The 20,408-nt window shown below is 40.9% G+C and overlaps 2 protein-coding genes across 2 annotated transcripts in view; one reads left to right on the forward strand and one right to left on the reverse strand.

Moving 5' to 3' along the window:
• The window catches only part of WDR64 (WD repeat domain 64), a 120,105-nt gene extending 107,338 nt beyond the window's left edge, over positions 1 to 12,767 (reverse strand). The window contains exons 1-2 of the mRNA XM_055582169.1: positions 12,623 to 12,767; positions 3,333 to 3,463 (exon numbers count right to left, since the gene is read on the reverse strand). Coding sequence (XP_055438144.1) covers positions 3,333 to 3,463; positions 12,623 to 12,767 — 276 coding nt within the window. The remainder of the gene's footprint in view (positions 1 to 3,332; positions 3,464 to 12,622) is intronic.
• Positions 1 to 20,408, forward strand: part of FH (fumarate hydratase) — a 215,845-nt gene that overhangs the window by 45,781 nt on the left and 149,656 nt on the right. The gene's annotated exons all lie outside the window — the stretch shown is intronic.

The following is a 20,408-nucleotide window of genomic DNA, read 5'->3' on the forward strand; positions in this document are numbered from 1 at the left end:
TCACTAAGTCATGTCCAACTCTTTTGTGATCCCATGAGGCAGGAGGAGAAGGGGATGACAGAGGATGAGATGGCTGGATGCCATCACCGACGCAATGGACATGAGTTGAGTGAACTCTGGGAGTTGGTGATGGATAGGGAGGCCTGGCGTGCTGGGATTCATGGGGTCTCAAAGAGTCGGACACGACTAAGCAACTGAACTGAACTGAATATACAAAATGCATCAAGGCAGTTTTAAATGTGCAATGAACTTTGAGAACCTGGCTATGATAAATTGGATTTTTTGAAAATGTAAAAAGAGAACTAATTTTATTAGATTGTCCCAGCTGTCATATCAGCATGCATTTAAAAAAAAATCAAATTGGTGAATTTTTATGTAGCCATTTTTAATATTGAATAAAGAAAAAAAGCAACATTTTGGCATATTATGCTTCATTATTTCAAGAAATGTTAAAACATAGTTGCAATGCAAAAAAAAAAAGGGCAAAAAGTTTGTCCTCTGTATGGAGAAGGTGCTGTGACTGATGAAACATGTCAAAAGTGGTTTGCGAAGTTTCATGCTGGAGGTTCCACACTAGACAGTACTCTGTGGTCAGGTGGAGTGGTTGATGACAATCCAGACACTCAGTGAGAACAATCAATGTTATACCAGGCAGGAGATAGCCACTATAGTCAGAGCATCCAAATCGAGCCTTGAAAGTCACTTGCACCAGCCTGGTTATGTTAATCACTTTGATGTTTGGGTTCCACATAAGTTAAATGAACAAAACCTTCTTAACTATATTTTCACATGCAATTCTCTACTGAAATGTGATGAAAACTTTCCATGTTTTGAAAAAAAAATTATGACAGGCAATGAAAAGTGGATACTGTATAATAATATGGAATATAAAAGGGGGCAAGCGAAATAACACCACCACACCAAAGGCCGGTCTTCATCCAAAGAAGGTGATGTAGTGTACATGGTAAGACTGGAAGGAACTCCTCTATTATGAGCTTCTTCCAGAAAACCAAAGGATTAATTCCAACAAGTACCAACTGAAAGCAGCACTCAATGGAAAGTGTCAGGAATTAGTCAACATAAAGTGCATAATCTTCCATCAAGATAATACAAGACCTCATGTTTCTTTGATGACCAGGCAAAAACTGTTACAGCTTGGCTGGGTAGTTCTGATTCATCCACCATATTCACCAGACACTGTACTTCAGATGTCCATTTATTTCAGTCGTCACAAAATTGTCTTAATGGACAAGGTTTCAATTTCCCTGAAGACTGAAAAAGGTACCTGGAACAGTTCTTTGCTCAAAAAGGTGAGAAGTTTTGGGAAGACAGAATTATGAAGTTGCCTGAAAAATTGCTGAAGGCAGTGGAACAAAGCATTGAATATAGTGTTCAATAAGGTTCTTGGTGAAAAATGAAAAATGTGTCTTTTATTTTTATTTAAAAAGCCAAAGGAGCTTTTTGGCCCACCCAATATATCCAGTGATCATTTTTGGATGTGAGAGTTGGACCATAAAGAAAGCTGAGCACCAGTCAGTCCTAAAGAAAATCAGTCCTGAATATTCATTGGAATGACTGATGCTGAAGCTCCAATGTTTTGGTCTCCTGATGCAATGAACTGACTCCTTAGAAAAGGCCCTGATGCTGGGAAAGATTGAAGGCAGGAGAAGGGGATGACAGAGGATGAGATGGTTTGATGGCATCACTGATTTGATGAACATGAGTTTGAGTAGTTAGGTTAGATAAAAGGAAATCCTGCTGTTTGCAATAATATGCTGGACCTTGAGAGTATTATGCTAAGTGAAATAAGTCAGATACTAAGAATCAGGGTATGTGATTAGCTTGTGCTCACAATCAAAATCAGCTTGTGCTCAAATTCCCTGATTAGCTGATGTGTTGGAATCTCCATTTTCAGTTTTCTGGTTCTAACTAATCTGGGGGCTACATGCCAGGGGCATACTGATGCAGTGAACTTCTGGTTAAAGTTGCAGTCAACCTGGTGGGTGTTTTAATATCTGCAAAAGTTAGGTACATGCTTCATACTTAGGATTCTGTCTTTAAAACAGAATCTGGGGTCTTTGGGATAGATCTATAACAGATAGATATAACAGATCTATCTGTTATAGATAATAACAGATATTATAGATAATAGTTATAGTTTAACTCTTTAAGCTATAGCCATAACTGCTCAAGTTATAGGTACTCTCCTGCCTGACTCTCCTGTTTTTGTTTCTGCATTCTTTACTTCCCCATACATTAACTGCTAGGGCCTGTCCTTTGCTCTACATGGAGAGCCTAGGGAGTCATGGTATATTTCTATAGCTGCTTTTCCCAATCAACAACAAGCAGGGACACAGAGCAGTCTGTATTGTTCCTGACCTACTGGGAAGGTCCTGCAGGCTCTTTCTCGGTTTCAGTTTGGGAATTTTGTGTTCCTTAAAGGCTTAATAGACATACTTTTTTGTTTGCAATTTTTTCCCCAAAATTAATTGATGAATTTATTTGTTTGACTTTGAGGATCTGAGCTATCATTTACTATTGGTTTCTAATTTTATCAAATTGGAATCAATTGAAATATTACTTTTAGCTTTCCACATAGTCAATTTTGTGATGGCCCTATATATAATAGAGAAGATGTATCTCTTCTAAATCTTTGATTCAAAATTCTATATACACATATTTACTAGTTCCTTAAATGTGATAGTCAAATCCATTAAATCCTTGCTATTTCTTTTTCTACTATATCTACTGACTTTTCAGAGACAGCCAAATAATTTAAGAGATCATTTTGATTACTCTGTATGCAGTGTGCAATTTTTTCAATTCTAAGTTACCTCAAATCCCTTTAGATTTATAAACAAATCTATAGAATGCAGTCTTATGTGAGTTTTAAGTGAGGAGTGAAGAATTTCCCCTCTCTTTTTCCATAGTTCACAGATTACTTTGCAATCAAATATGCTTCTTCACATATGTTCTTCCAATAACACCAGAACGATATCTAAAGGGTCAATACCAGACTGATAAGAAAATGACTCAGGAAACATAAGAGCTGGTCAACCTCATTCTTCTCTTAAAAATACGGATATACTGAAATTTATATACATTGACACTACTGAAAAGGAATATCTCATTTAGAATGTAATGAAAACCTTACTCTGTCTGCCTTACTCACTTTTAATTATGGGCAGTGCCTTGCCTTTAATGCGTATAGGCATCGAAACGTGCCACGGCACACTGTGGTTAACCCCTATGGGGTTAACACTTTTTTTTTTTTTTCTGAACAAGGGAAAATAATACCAGATTTTCATATTATAAACAAGAAAAGTGGATACCTCACACCAGTCTATAGATGCATCTGGGTTGTTGCAGAGCTTCCTATAAAAGCATTTCACATCTTGACTCTTCACTTCTGGACCAAAAAGTTCCTGTACCATCTTGTAAAACTTGTCATAATCCATTGCATCTGCATTGTAACAAAGCACAAGAACATTGTCAGAAAATTCAAAGGACTATACTGCATTTTTAGTTGCTTTTTCTATTTTCTAATTTATTTCCTGGTGGTATGGTTTAGTTGCTAAGTCATATCTGACTCTTTGTGATCCCATGGGTTGTAGCCCACCAGGCTCCTCCGTCCATGGGGATTCTCCAGGCAAGAATACTGGAGTGGGTTGCCATGCCCTCCTCCAGGGGATCTTCCCAACTCAAGGATTGAACCCATGTCTCCTGCACTAGCAGGTGGATTCTTTACCACTGAGCCACCTGGGAAGCCCAATCTATTTCTTTATTTCAACCTATAAAAACTTCTAAAGTTTAAAGATCTTTCCATGGGAACATAACTAAGCTCTTGGCTAGAATATTACATAGTCAGAAAGAAATAATTTACTTTGGTGTTTAGTATCTCACCCATAGATTTTATTTCAATTTTTATAGAAGTCTTGTTCAGGAATACAAAGGTAAGAAAGTGAATTACTTCTTTCCTTTTAGGAAGAAGTTTTACTAACAGGAGTATTTCCTCAAACTAATATTGGGTAGACGATAAAAGTGAGCAAAGAGCATGTCTTCTTTTGTTTTGTTTTGTTTTTTTATCACCAAAATTGAGAGTTGGACTGTGAAGAAAACTGAGTGCCGAAGAATTGATGCTTTTGAACTGTGGTGTTGGAGAAGACTCTTGAGAGTCCCTTGGACTGCATGGAGATCCAACAAGTTCATCCTAAAGGAGATCAGACCTGGGTGTTCATTGGTAGGACTGATGTTGAAGCTGAAACTCCAATACTTTAGACATCTGATGCGAATAGCTGACTCATTTGAAAAGACCCTGATGCTGGGAAAGATTGAGGGCAGGAGGAGAAGGGGATGACAGAGCATGAGATGGTTGGATGGCGTCACTAACTCAATGGACGTGGGTTTGGGTGGATTCTGGGAGTTGGTGATGGACAGGGAGGCCTGGAGTGCTGTGGTTCATGGGATCTCAAAGAGTCGGACATGACTGAGTGACTGAACTCAACTGAACTGAGCTTTGTTAATTATTGATTTTTTGTGAGCCATACTAGTACCTTAATATTTCTGACTTTCTACTTTCCCATGTATTAAATGGGCATAATTACAATCACTATGAAGAACAGTTGTTGACTATTTGACACTGTAAACACACATGTACACAAACCACACCATTGACTGAATGTTGATTTTGACAAATTTCATGATTCACTGGGACATAGCTATTGAGTTACAGGACAACAAGGAGTTAGACACAAGTATACATTAAGCAACTTATGTGTCAGAGCTGAGCTAGATAGTGGTCATAGAATGGAAAACTAGGTAGCCAAGATCCCTTCTTCTGGTAGTTTAAATTCTAATGGGATAAAAAGAAAGTCAAGTGAACAAAATATTTACGGGCTATGACAGGCAAGACTAATTACTAGAGATGGACATTGGATTAGTGGTTATCTGCATAACAGGGCATGAGAGAACATTCTGGAATGGTAGAGATATTCTCTGTCTTGATCTAGTTGATACCTACAGGTATGTTTACTGCTACTGCTAAGTCGCTTCAGTCGTGTCCGACTCTGTACGACCCCATAGACGGCAGCCCACCAGGCTCCCCCATTCCTGGGATTCTCTAGGCAAGAATACTGAAGTGGGTTGCCATTTCCTTCTCCAATGCATGAAAGTGAAAAGTGAAAGGGAAGTCGCTCAGTTGTGTCCGATTCTTAGCGACCCCATGGACTGCAGCCTACCAGGCTCCTCCGTCCATGGGATTTTCCAGGCAAAGTACTGGAGTGGGGTGCCATTGCCTTCTCCACAGGTATGTTTACATATGTCCAAATGTATTGAGTTATACACAAGAACAGTGCGCTTTCTGTGCTTTACTGTACGTAGGTCATATCTTAGTAACAATGTGAGAATCATTAAGTTGAGAGTGGGATAAATGCTCAGAAGGAAATCAGTAGGGAGATGTGATATTAACAGAATTATCCTGTGCTGGTGGGTGAGGGTGGACCTGAGGGAATCCCTTTCTAAGGACAGGTAAAAAGCAACAAAGCTGAGACCTGATAAGCAAAAGGAGTCAGACATATGCTAAAGCTAGAGAAGAGCATTTTAGGTAGAGGCTGACAAACACAAAGATGCTAAGGCAGGAAAGAGCTTGGTGTGTTCTGGAAAGATCAGTGATAAGAAGTATAGTGAGGACTGGGGAAAGTTATCATGAGGTGAGATCAGAGAGGAAGGAGGGCCAAGTTAGAGTTAGAAGTTTGTATTTTACTCTAAGCATGGTGGTGAGCTATCACTAGAGTGTTTGAAAGACCCTGGTTGCTATAAGGAGACAAGGATGAAAACTATAAAGTTAGTGAGGGGTTTGAGCATTTAATTCAGGTTTCAGATGTGGAGGCTTAAGTCAAGATGATACATTTATGCCTCTTTTCTCTGTGAGTGTGTGCTCAGTTGCTCAATCTTGTCTAACTCTTTGCCACCCCCATGAACTGTAGCCTGCCAGGCTCCTCTGTCCATGGGATTTCCCAGGCAAGCATGCTCGAGTGAGTTGTCATTTCCTCCTCCAGGGGATCGTCCTGACCCAAGGATTGAACTCACATCTCCTGTATTGGCAGGTGGATTCTTTACCACTGAGCCACCTGGGAAGCCCACCTATTTAGTCCACTTAATTATTAATAACAACCCCTTTCATTCTTGAAAGTGTCCTCAGCTGGATGATAAGTGGCATAGGCACTGATGGTAAATAATCTGCCTGCAATGCAGGAGACCTGGGTTCAATTCCTGGGTAGGGAAGATCCCTGGAGAAGGAAATGACAACCCATTCCAGTATTCTTGCCTGGAGAATTCAATGGACAGAGAAGCCTGGGGGGCTACAGTCCATGGGGTTGCAGAGAGTCGGACATGACTGAGCAACTCATACACACACAGGCACCAAAGAGAGATCACTGAGATGGTGAGATATGGCTGGAAGTAGAATTGCAAAGACTTGCAACAGCTTGTAAGTTTGGGGGACAGAATTTGTGAGTGAAGGACAGGCTGGATTCTAGAGTAATGGTTGTTATTGGGAGAGTTTGTCCTACCTATTTGGCAATGTCTGCAGACATTTTTGATTGTTACAACGAGGAATGAGGATGCTACTGACATCTGGTGGGTAGAAGCCAGAGATGCCACTAAATATTCTGCAGTGCACAAGATAGCCCGCCCCCACTCCTGGCCTCACACACATACCCATAGAATACACATACAGACAGAACAAAGAATTATCAAGCCCCAAATGTCAACAGGTTCAAGGTTGAGAAACCTTGCTCTAGAATGACACTCAGGTTTCTGATTTCAAAACTGAACAGATATTGGTACTATTTACCAAAACAGGGGAAAATGAGTAAGAGTCATATTTCTTGAGAAAAATAAGCCATTCAATCTTGGTAATATTAAGTTTGAAATTCGTATGAGAGATCCAAATAGCTTAGCTCTTTTAAATTCATACCAACTAGTACAGATAGATGTCTCATTCTAAATGCCACTGGATAAAGGAATGTAAGATTTTTCTTTCCTCAGATGATTTTAAGACTGTTGGGTAATTAACAAGAAGATATAAGAGCAATATTGCACAGATGAACTCCTACAATATACTTGATATAGTTTTTGAGGTAAACAACGGTGCCATTAAGAAACATTCTCTGTAGTTCTCAGCTTCTTGCCAATCTTGCCTATGGTGAGAGGTAGACCCAATTTGGGGCTCCCCAAGTGGCTCACTGGTAAAGAATCCACCTGCCAGGGAGGAGACACAGGTTCGATCTCTAGGGTTGGGAAGATCACCTGGAGAAGGAAATGATAACCCACTCCAGTATTCTTGCCTTGGAATTCCAATGGACAGAGAGGCCTGGTGGGCTACAGTCCGTGGTATCTCAAAAGAGTCGGACACAACTAAGCAACTAAACAACAACAACAAAAATGAATGTATGCCAGTATTAGCAGTCTGATCAAAATTCAGATTACATTTCTCCCTTCTCAGTCTTTTAGTTTAGTCCACTAGTATATTACACTTTAGTTATAGTATAATGTACTATAAAAATATATATATATATATATGTGTGTGTGTGTGTGTGTGTGTGTGTCTATAATATAAATGTGTTCTCTTTCTCTGAACATAAATATATATATACATGCATATGTGTGTGTATATAAACATATATACTAGAGAAATAAATTTTCAGTGTGGCTTTGTAATTGCAAGCTTATAGATTTAAGCAAGGTTTATTTGTTTAGCACACATTTAAGGAGTGCTTCCTGGCTTCAGACTCTGGGCTAACCCTAAGGTTACCAAGTCTTCAAAGCACTCACAGTTCAATGTTGGAAAGAAAGGGCAGGAATACACACATGTATATCAATTTCAACAAGTTAAGATTAGCAGTAAATTCCTTGAGATGGCAATCAGTTCAGTTCAGTTCAGTTACTCAGTCATGTCCGATTCTTTGCGACCCCATGAATTGCAACACGCCAGGCCTCCCTGTCCATCACCAACTCCCGGAGTTCACTCAAACTCACATCCATCAAGTCGGTGATGCCATCCAACTATCGCATCCTCTGTTGTCCCCTTCTCTTCCTGCCCCCAATCCCTCCCAGCATCAGGGTCTTTTCCAATGAATCAAGTCTTCGCATGAGGTGGCCAAAGTACTGGAGTTTCAGCTTTAGCATCATTCCTTCCAAAGAACACCCAGGGCTGATCTCCTTTAGAATGGACTGGTTGGATCTTGCAGTCCATGGGCCTCTCAAGAGTCCTCTCCAACACCACAGTTCCAAAGCAGAGATGGCAATAAAGTGCATCAAAATTTCTAAGGATGGCTTTGCTCAGGAAAAGTTTGGAAGCGTTTGTAAAGAAGTGATGTTTGATTTGGATCTTGAAAAATGAGGAAGTATTCATAGACCCTCCAAAAGGGAGGAAATGTACACCACTTTGTAGGGATGACGTGTGCAAAATCAGAGTCTTTAACAGTATGCCAGGTTTGGAAATGCTGAGAAGTTAATGTTAGGACAGAAGGTGCAGGCAGGGCAATTCCAAGGAGCTACAACTGAAGTAGGTTAGGGGATGATGCCAAGTTAACGCATATGGATTTTAAGGGTGCTCTAATATACTAGGAATGTGGAAATTCTAAACAGATTTTTAAAGGAAAATCTCCCAGCAGAACTATACAGAAAGGAATCACTCTTGGCAAGAAAACCATTATATAAAGAAGCTGTTATAATAACCCAAGAGTGAGATGCTGTGAAATAAACAGTCAAAATTTATACCAAGACATCTGGCTTAGGAGACTAGGTAGTTGATGTCTATGCTGTAAGACTGAGAGACAATGCAGGCAAAGCTCAAGAAAAAAAGAGGCAAAGAAAGAATGAGAAGAGGAAAAAATAAGAGGAGAGTGGTGTTAATGAGTAACACAGAAGATAATTTCTAGAAGCAGTAGCAGCTAACTGTTTTTGCAGTGAAATGGCCAACTAAGCTGGAAAATATAAACAAGTTGTTGAATTTGGCAGGCATATTAGGTGATCGAATACCGTGGTAAGAGGATTTTTCAGCAAAGTGATGAAGGAAGCCATACTTGTTTGAAAACAAAGTGGTGACACTATGGGGAAATTTAGCAAGAAGCAAAGGAAAAACGTACAAGCTTTAGAGAAAGTCAAGGTAAGGACTGTCGTCATAATTTTAGTTTTAGAGGACAAAACCAGTGGAAAAGGAAGATTTTGCAGTTGTTGCAGCAAGGTAGCAACAGCTCTGGAGCGGAGGAAGCATGGAAGAGAGGACAGGTATTGCTTCAGGTAATTTGGAAGTGGAAGAAAGAGAGTTTGAGAGATTTCTTATCTTTTGGCTTTGCTTTCACTTATGATGTTGGAAGCTTGACTGAGAGGAGGTGAGATCCCATTGAGGACTCAGAAAAAGTGCAAGGGTTTGGAAAATCAGTTACAGAGAGAGTTAAAACAAACTGACAAGGGGACTAGGGAAACATGAAAGCTTATTGAGTAGTTTAGAAAGCCCAGCCAAGTTCTCAATCATTTAACAAAAGCATATCTATTAATAAAAGGTCTGAGTCAGCTCTAACACTTAGGAATCGAGTGACTTGAACAGATGATTTTGACATATCTCTCATTTGTTAACAAATAAAATGGAGCTAATAGCAATAAGGAGCCTGGCAGACTAGAGTCCAGTTCAGTTCAGTCACTCAGTCATGTCCAACTCTTTGCGACCCCATGAACTGCACCACTCCAGGCCTACCTGTCCATCACCAACTCCCAGAGTTTACTCGAACTCATATCCATCGAGTTGGTGATGTCACTCAACCATCTCATCCTCTGTCATCCCCTTTTTCTCCTGCCTTCAGTCTTTCTCAGCATCAGAGTCTTTTCTAATAAGTCAGTTCTTTGCATCAGGTGGCCAAAGTATTGGAGCTTCAGCTTCAGCATCAGTCCTTCCAATGAAAATTCAGGACTGATTTCCTTTAGGATTGGCTAGTTTGGTCTCCTTGCTGTCTAAGGGACTTCCAAGAGTCTTCTCCAACACCACAGTTCAAAAGCATCAATTCTTCGGCACTCAGCTTTCTTTAATGGTCCAACTCTCACATCCATACATGACTACTGGAAAAAAACGTAGCTTTGACTAGATATCCATAGGGTCACAAAAGAGTCGGACATGACTTAGCAACTCAACAACAAAAAAAATAGCAATGACAGTAATATTTGCCTTTTAGAATTGTCATGAGAAATAATTAAATTTTATTTATTAAAATTATTTGTAAATTCTTAAAACCTATCAACTACAAATTGGCAGTTGCCAAGGGCATTTGCCATCTGCCTTTGCTGGGATTGAATCTGTAAGAGACTTGGGTTTGATCCCTGGATCGGGAAGATCCCCTGGAGGAGGGCATGGCAACCCACTCTAGTGTTCTTGCCTGGAGAATCCCATAAACAGAAGGTGGGCCGCAAAGAGTAGGATAGGACTGAAGTGACTTAGCATGCAGGCACAAGCTTCAGGAAAACTGGTGGAACAGGTCTTTAGATAGTTAGATATTTTCAGGAACTGATTTAATGATCCCATCCCTTGCAATCTCCTCCTATCTACAAAAGTCCTAAACCCTTTAAGGGTGACATCAGCTCCTTATGACTAGCAGAAAATCTTTTGTAAGATAAGTGCTTGATTGCATGAACTCCCATTTCTCCAAAATCTTATATATTGACCTTCCCCCACTACCTCTTGGAGCAGTCTCTCAGAGGTATCTGAGGTGCTGTCTCCCAGACTGCAGTCCCCATTTTGCCCCCAATAAAATTTAACTCGCAACTCTCAGGTTGTGCATCTTTTTTAAGTCAGTAAGACTATTCAAATAATACTGGTTTGGGTTTGAACACCCAAAGTCAACATTTTCACTTATTTATGACTATGTTGTTGTCATTGTTGTTCAGTCACTCAGTCGTGTCCTTCTCTTTGCAACCCCAGGGACTGTAGCCCAGCAGGCTCCTCTATCCATAGGATTTCCCAGGCAAAAATACTGGAGTGAGTTGCCATTTCCTACTCCAGCCTGGCATATTAAGAGGCTGGCCATGCTGACCCTCTAGCAGTTATGTGGGCCCCACTACTTCCCTTACAACAGCAGGATTTGTTCTGTTAGAATTTTACTCTACCATTAAGCCTTGCTCTTCACTGCTATCCTCAATGATCTGAAGCTACACACTACACCACTCCCCTTCAACCTTGACCATGGAGCTATACGTTCAGTTCTGTGTTGATATCTGATTCTAGTAATCCTGGCAGATCACTGATCACCAACATCTCCTTACCTTGGCATGCTTGAAATTATTCCAGCCTAGAGACATGAGGAGAGGCCCAGAGAGTGAACCATGGTGAGGCAGGAAACTTTGCTTTACTTATAAAATTCTTTATGATCTTGTGATACCCTTAAGTAAAGTGATGGCAGGTAGTTCATGTGGCTTACTAATGATCACTACGCACTAGTCACTCAAGTGGTAAAGAATCCGCCTGCAATACAGGAAACCTGGGTTTGATCCCTGGTTCTGGAAGGTCTCCTGGAGAATGGAATGGCTACCCACACCAGTATTCTGTCCTGGAGAATTCCATGGACAGAGGAGCCTGGTGGTCTGCAGTCCATGGGGTCACAAAGAATTGGACACAACTGAAAGCTTAACATTCAGAAAACTAAGATCATGGCATCTGGTCCCATCACTTCATGGCAGATAGATGGGGAAACAGTGGAAACAGTGTCAGACTTTATTTTTTGGGGCTCCAAAATCACTGCAGATGGTGACTGCAGCCATGAAATTAAAAGACGCTTACTCCTTGGAAGGAAAGTTATGACCAACCTAGATGGCATATTCAAAAGCAGAGACATTACTTTGCCAACAAAGGTCCGTCTAGTCAAGGCTATGGTTTTTCCAGTGGTCATGTTTGGATGTGAGAGTTGGACTGTGAAGAAAGCTGAGCACCGAAGAATTGATGCTTTTGAACTGTGGCATTGGAGAAGACTCTTGAGGGTCCCATGGACTGCAAGGAGATCCAACCAGTCCATTCTAAAGGAGATCAGTTCTGGGTGTTCATTGGAAGGACTGATGCTGAGGCTGAAACTCCAATACTTTGGCCACCTCATGAGAAGAGTTGATTCACTGGAAAAGACCCTGATGCTGGGAGGGATTGGGGGTGGGAGGAGAAGGGGACGACAGAGGATGAGATGGCTGGATGGCATCACTGACTCGATGGACATGAGTTTTGGTCAACTCCAGGAGTTGGTGATAGAGAGGGAGGCCTGGTGTGCTGCGATTCATGGGGTCACAAAGAGTCGGACACGACTGAGTGACTGAACTGAACTGAACTGAACATTCAGAGAAATGAAAAGAGCTTCCTCAAGTCCACTTAGCTATTCAAGGACAGAGTCAGATGAGGAACTGTACACCACCCTCCCATTCAACGTCTTTGCTATTCAGCTATGTTGCCTCTCCCTGTTACAAGAAGTAATTAAATTATATTTATTAAAGTAATTTGTAAATTATTAAATTCTATCATCTTTCTGTTTGATAGTATTCCTAGTTCTAATCAACAGAGCCAACTGGACTGCCCCATGTTCACTGATCTTACCTTCTTTTGGGGCAAACACGCCGGCTCTTTCATCTCTTTTCTGGGCTGCTATGTGTTCAACCAATCTTTCAAACCCTCTCAAGGCTGTCCTGAAACTGCTAGCCTGCAGTGCAGTGTTGATATGTTTTTCCTCCTTGATATCCATAAGGACTTAGGGAATCTTTTATTTTGTCCAGAAATAACAGTGTAAATTTGCCAACTTGAAAAATCTTCCGGTTGTTGCAACACCTCCCTGCTGCCTCAATTTTTGCCCTAGGTCTCATTCCTTTGATCTTAACATCCCATACTGTGGGTAGGAGTATTGCAGGGAAAACACTGACTCAGGTCTAATGCGTTTCATATAGGCAAACACTTCAGTAAAACTCCTGACCTCATAATGTTACCAGTGTCCTTCATATGGTCCTTATTGCATCATAATACCTTTGTAACGTCCTCCTTCCTTCATAAAGAGGAAACTGAGATTTCTTTCTCCACAAATTTGTGTGTATGTATGTGTATGGGTGGGTGTGGGGTGTGTGTATATACTCCCTAAGAGGAAAGAAAAATGGATAAAGGCCAAGTGTGGAAACTGGGCATTACCTTCTCCCCGCTATATCTCTTTTCATCTCATTTTGCCTTCCTCAGGATATGCCCTGGAGAGTAAAATTCACATTCATTTTTGCAGCCATACTTGATTGGATACCTGAACTTCTAAAGATGAAAATGTATTTCAGTATCTGACCTTTCTGTGACAAATGAAGATAGCTTGTGAGGTCATAGAGAATAAAAATACTTTTTCTTCCTTTATGTATTGTCCTTCAATTAAAATAATAAAGCAAGTCAGTATGAGGAAGAGGTAGTTCCTGACTGAGAGGAAAGTTCTTTCAAGGTATCATTAGTTGAATGAGAAGAAGCTTTCTCTTTGTCTCCTTTCCTCTAATTGCAAGCTCCAATACTCCAATACTATTGAGTGCAATTGCTATTAAATCAAGTTTTCCAATATTTAACTCTTTATGGGAAGGAGAGATTGTCTAATATTTTAGCCACCATGAGCTAACTTCCTATGCTTTAGGTGAGTTAGATGAAGTCCATCTTTAAAAACATCTGCAAGGCCTTGCATTCAGAAGTGAACCAGGTAGCAGTGCTGGGTACCTCCAGTTGTAATACCGTCTCCTTAATATTCATCTCTGGCTACTAAAAGGACAAAATAAGACTTTTATGTAGGAAAAAATCTCCTAATTTCTTTTGTTCCTTCTCTTTTCCCTTTAAAGCTTTCAAAATATAGGTAGTGACACATGAAGGACCACTTTTCCTACCATTCTCATGCATTCTCATTTTCATTCATTCAGCAGATATTCACCAAACACCTGCTTCACGTTAGGTACTATTTTAGGCACTGAGGAAACAACAGTGAACAAAAGAGCTTATTGAGCTTTCAATCTGATGGAGAAGACACACAAACAAGCAACTAAGTAATATGGCAGAAGGTGATAGGTACGCTAAAGAAAAAGAGTAAAAGTATGTTGGGTTGGGGGATAAGTCAAAGGACATGGATGAGGGAGCTCAGAAAAGGACTCATCAATAGAAAGACACCTGGACACAAACCAGAGAGAAGTAAGGTAGCAAGCCATGTGGACAAATGGTAGAAAGGTATTCCAAGAAAAGCATGCATAAAGTCCATATATGAAACTGTGCTTTATACGTCTGAGAAACAACGAAGCAGTCATGTGACTGGGGTGATGTGATATGGGAAGAGAAGGTGGGGAGATAACATCAGAGAGTCAGAGGTGGAGCCAAATCTGTTATAAGGACAGTCTATACAGTAATCACTAATCTGCTATTGAGTAGAATGCTGATATCTGAGTCACAATTAAAAGGGATTGTTTCAACTGCTTGTTAGTCCCTCAATCATGTCTGACTCTTTGCAACCCCATGAACTGTAGCCCACCGGGCTCCTCTGTCCAGGGGATTTCCCAGGCAAGAGTACTGGAGTGGATTGCCATTTCCTTTTCCATTCCACTGCTTAGTAGAGATAAGTTGAAGGAGAGAAAGAGTAGAAGCAGGAAAACCAACTAGGTGGCAATTTCAATAATCCAAGTAAGAGATGATAGTGGTTTAGATGAAGGTAGGGCTAAGATGTCAGGCTGTATGAAGATAGATATGATAGAATTTGCTGATAGATTAGATGGGAATGTGATAGCAAGAGAAGAATCAAGAATAATTCCAGGGATTCTGGGAGGATAGAATAGTTACTTCTGGGGAGGAAGTCAGTGGGAGAAGGAGATTTTGAGGGCAGAATTAAGAGTTCAATTTGGGATGTGTTAAGTTTGAGATGTCTATTAGATAAACAATTGTGGATATTGAATAGTCAGATGTAAAAATCTAAGGTTCAGGGGAAAGCTTAAAAATCATCAGCACTTGCTCTGCTGTGTATAGTTGCTCAGATCAGATCAGATCAGATCAGTCACTCAGTCGTGTCCAACTCTTTGCGACCCCATGAATTGCAGCACACCAGGCCTTCCTGTCCATCACCAACTCCTGGAGTTCACTGAGACTCACGTCCATCGAGTCAGTGATGCCATCCAGCCATCTCATCCTCTGTCGTCCCCTTCTCCTCTTGCCCCCAATCCCTCCCAGCATCAGAGTCTTTTCCAGTGAGTCAACTCTTCGCATGAGGTGGCCAAAGTTGCTCAGTCATGTCCAACTCTTTGCAACCCCATGGACTGTAGCCTGTAAGGCTCCTCTGTCCAAGGAATTTTCTAGGCAAGAATACTGAAGTGGGCTGGCATTTCCTACTCCAGGCGATCCTCCCAACCCAGGGATTGAACTCACGCCTCCTGCATTGGTAGGTGGATTCTTTACCACTGAACCCCTGGGAAGCCACCATCAGCACTTAGGTGGTATTCAAAGCCATTGGACTAGATAAGATCTCCTTGAAGAAACAAAAACTGAGGACCAAACCTTGACCGTGCCATTGTTCAGAGGTCAGAGTGATCTGGAAGAACCACTGATGGAAACTAAGTAGGAGTGGCCAGTGAAGTAGGAGTCAAGAGAAAGGAGTATTTCAGAAACCAAGAGGAGAAAGTGTTTTGAAAAGGAAGGAAATGTTGGAAAGACTAATAGTTTACTCAATAAAGAAATTCAGCTGTAGGTGCAAAGAGAATTGACATTCAGAACTTGAAGGTATGCCAGATTTTCTTTAAAAAAAAAAAAAAGTTCAGTTACATTCACTAACTTACATATTTGGCCAGAATTTCCTCAAGGTTTCTTCCTCTTTTCACTGGGGATCAAAGTTTAGACAGGCATGGGAAAGATTTGCTCCTTGGAGAGAGATTACTTGGTTGAGTAAGGGTCGAAGTTTCCTCTTAGCTGTCATGTGCATGACACAGAAGGCTAAGGGTTATCAGTGATTCTGAACAAGAGTGGCAGATAAAACCTGTCTTCTTGGGGACTTCCCTGGTGGTCCAGTGGCTAAGACTCAGTGCTCCCAATGCAAGGGGCCCAGGTTCAATTCCTGGCCAGGGAACCAGATCCCACATGCTGTGACTAAAGATCCCACTCCGATGCAGCAAAATAAATAAATTAAAAACAAAACAAAACAAAACAAAAAACCCCAAAGCCTGTTTCCATTGACACTGTCATACTTTGTAAAAGATTTGTTTGAAATATAGAGGTTGTAATAAATTAATGCTCCAGTGTGGAAGGATACTAAAACAGACTTCTTTCTGTCTCGCCAGAGGTTCCATGGCTGTGTATAGTTGCTCAGGGTTGAGGAATTCCCCCATTTTTTTTTTTAAAAAGGGCTATACAGCCCATGAAGGATGACGTACAGAGGCACTGAGAAACCAATTCTTCACACGTAGAAGGCAGGTTCATTATGAGGTTGAGGAGACCCTTAATGAACACCTCCAGACAAAATTTTTAGAGTAGTCATGTGACCATAACTTTGGGAGGAGGCCTATTGGAGAAGACTTCCTGGAGGGTCTAGGGGACCCTAATCAGGGTCTTAGAGGGAGAACTAAGGCTCCAGCTGACAGAAAGACACTGCCCCTGTCAACAGAGTTGTGGGAAAAATATCTCCAGTGACCTCAGGTCCTCTAGAGACTCCACAGATCACCCCAGGAGAGAAAAAGGCAGACTGAAAATCTGCATAAGCAGAGGGCACCAACATCAGATGACAGCTTTACCAATCAAGGAAGATTTTCCTCAAAATCCCAGAGGGACCCAGAGAAGCATCAAAGGTGGTGCTTAAGGAAATGAGAGAAGCTGGTTATTGTTCCCTCCACTCCCACCTCCCTACCCCCCAAAAGTTCTCTAGGTTATATAGCACGCTCTGTTTTGGAGGGTTGACAGATGATTTTTCTATGAGTTTTAATGTGTCAGTATTACAATATTTCGGACTTTATATTACTTGAAAGTGATCAGAAAGGCTTTGAGAACTGATAAAATGTCAACCAAGGGCAGTGAAGAATAGGTGGAAAGAAAATATTTGAAATGAGTAGTACCAAAGAGAATACAATTACTTTTTGCTTGCACTGTGCTGGACAAAGGAGCCTCGCAGGCTACAGTCCATGGGATCGAAAAAGAGTGGAACAGGACTTAGCAACTAAACAACATGCTGAGTCCAGCTCACTCAGTAAATTGGTTACATTTGCATATACTGTACTTTTCCTACTTTGGGGGAGTGAGATGCAGGCATAATTAGCATATGCTTTTATTGTATTAAAACATACATCACATAAAATTTACCATTTCAATCATTTTAAATGTGCAATTCAGTGGCATTAAGTAATTCACAATTTTGTGCAACCATCTCTACTATCCATTCCCAGAACATCTGCATCACCCCAAACTGAGGTTCTGTACCCATTAACCACTAATTCCCCATTTCTTCCTCCCCTCTGGTGACTGCTACTCTACTCTCTGTTACTATGAATTTGTCTATTCTAGGTACCTCTTATAAGTGGAATCTATAATATTTGTCCTTTTGTGTCAGCCTTACTTCACTCAGCCTAAGGTTTTCAAGGTTCATCTATGTTGTAGCATGTATTAGAATTTCATTTATTTCTATTACTGAGTAATATTCCATTATATGTACATACCACATTTTTTATTCATTTGTCTATTAATGGGCATTTGCTTTATTTCCACCTTTTGGCTATTGTGAATAATACTGCTATGAACACTTGTGTGTACAAATACATGCTCCAGTCCCTGCTTTCAATTCTTTTGGCTATACTTCTAGGAGCAGAATTACTGGATCATTGATAAATGTGTTTAACTTTCTGAGGAACTGCCAAGCTGTTTCTACAGTGGCTAGACCATTTCACATTCTCAGTAGTGGCACAGCAGGGTTCTAACTCCTCCACATTCTTTCCAAGCTTTTTAGTTTCCTTTTTGTTGCTGTTTTTAGTTTTTGATAATAGCCATCCTAGTAGGTCTGAAGTGGTATTTCATTGTGGTTTTGATTTTAAAGACCCTTTATTTTAAATTTTATTTAAATTTTAATTAGAAGATGCTCCCAGGAAGGAAAGTTATGACAAACCTAGACAGCAAATTAAAAAGCAGAGACATCACTTTGTGACAAAGGTCTATGTTGTCAAAGCTATGGTTTTTCCAGTAGTCCTTTACAGATGTGAAAATTGGACCATTAAGGAGACTAAATGCAGAACTGATGCTTTCAAACTGTGGTGCTGGAGAAAACTCTTGAGAGTCCCTTGGACAGCAAGGAGATCAAACTAGTCAATCCTAAAGGAAATCAACCCTGAATATTCATTGGAAGGACTGATGCTGAAGCTCCAATCCTTTGACCACCTGATGCAAAGAGTCAACTCATTGAAAAAGACACTGATGATGGGAAAGACTGAAGGCAAAAGGAGAAGGAGGTGGCAGAGGATGTAAAATGGCTAGACAGCATCACTGACTCAATGGACATGAATTTGAGAAAACTTCAGGAGACAGTGGAGGACAAAGGAGCCTAGCATGCTACAGTCCATTTCCTTCTGTGGTTGCCATTTCCTTCTCCCTGGATCTTCCCTACCCAGGGATCAAACCTGTGTCTCTTTCATCTTCTGCATTAGGAATCGGATTCTTTACAACTAGTGCCATCTGGGAAACCCCAAGTATAATAGATAACCTTAACAATTCATAGTATTATAAAAACAAATCTGCCAAAATTCTTAAACATTTACGAAAAGCCTCTTGTTCCTTTTTTCCTTCACTGTTACTTCTCTTACATAGGCATTGCCTTGGACTTTAAAGCCAAAGTCATTTTACTAAAATAGCCAAGAACCTGTGGCCAATCACTGCTCACCTACTTCCCTGCCCTTATTTTGCAATTCTCATTCCACCCAGCCACATTGGTTTCTTTATTTTTCCTCCAATATGTCAAGCATGGACCCACTCCATTACATCTACCCTGTGCCTATTATACTCAGGGTGGCTATGTGTGACCATGCTGTACAAACTAACAAACTCTTCCCTTTTATCTGCCTTCAGTTCAGTCACTCAGTCGTGTCCAGCTCTTTGTGACCCCATGGACTGCAGCTCGGCAGGCTTCCCTGTCCATCACCAACACTTGAAGCTTACTCAAACTCATGTCCATCGAGTTGGTGATGCCATCCAACCATCTCATCCTCTGTCAGCCTTCAATCTTTCCCAGCATCAGGGCCTTTCCCAATGAGTGAGTTTTTCACATCAGGTGGCCAAAGTATTGGAGCTTCAGCTTCAGCATCAGTCCTTCCAATGAATATTCAGGACTTATTTCCTTTAGGAATTAAAGATAATTAGGAATTATCTGCCTTATTTATCTTTTAAAAAATTTTATGTATTTATTTTTGGCTGTGCTGGGTCTTCACTGCTGTGTGAGCAGGGGCTACTCTGTAGTTGCAGGGCTCAGTGGTTGTGGTTCCCAGGCTCTGAAGCATAGGCTCAGGAGTTGTGGCACACAGTGTTAATTGCTGAGGCATGAGGGATCTTCCCTCACCAGGGATCCAACCCTTGTCTCCTGCATTGGCAGGTGGTTCTTCACCACTGAGCTACCAGGAAAGCCCTGCCTTATTTTTCTTAATGCCACATTTCACAACACTACATATGTACTTAGTTGATAATTGTCTGTTCTCCCAACACCACCACAATGTAAAGTTTATGAGCAGGGACTCAGCACCAATGAATGAATGAATGCTTTATGGAAAAATATGAGTCCTTCTTCATTCATTCAACGAATATTTACTGAGACCTTACTGCAGACTAGACAGTAAACATAGTCGACATTAAATATATAGAACTTGTTAAATGGTTGCATAAATCTAAAATACAAAATTACATGTTTTTTTGTTTGTTTGTTTGTTTTTAAGAAGTGGTTGGGTTAATCTTACAGGTAACTCCAGACTGGAAACCTTAAGGACAAATTAAGATTTTGAGGGCAGAGCACACTGCCCCTCAGCTATTGCTCGATGTACCATGATGGAGAGCCATTCTGCCCTGACGATTAGACCTTAACTCCAAAATACTTGTAATGGGAGTTCACAGACCCTACTCATTCTCAACCCATCTTTTGAATAGAGGTGGGAGGAGGCATACACCTTCGTGGAGGGCAGGTCCTTTGCCCTTGAGCAGACACTGTGCAGGCCAGCGGTGCCCAGGACAGCTTGCGGGTCTGGATAGTGACTGCATCCTCCTTGGGCCCTTTTGTGGCTTGCGTAGAGGCAGTGGCACAGCCCTGTAATGACTTTTCGGTTCACGGACCTGTGTTTAACTTGCTATCTATTTTCACAGTATAAAAGGTCAGAGGAAGGGCTCTGCTTCA

This window comes from Bubalus kerabau, chromosome 5, assembly GCF_029407905.1.
Source record: "Bubalus kerabau isolate K-KA32 ecotype Philippines breed swamp buffalo chromosome 5, PCC_UOA_SB_1v2, whole genome shotgun sequence".
In the NCBI taxonomy this organism is placed as follows: domain Eukaryota; kingdom Metazoa; phylum Chordata; class Mammalia; order Artiodactyla; family Bovidae; genus Bubalus; species Bubalus kerabau.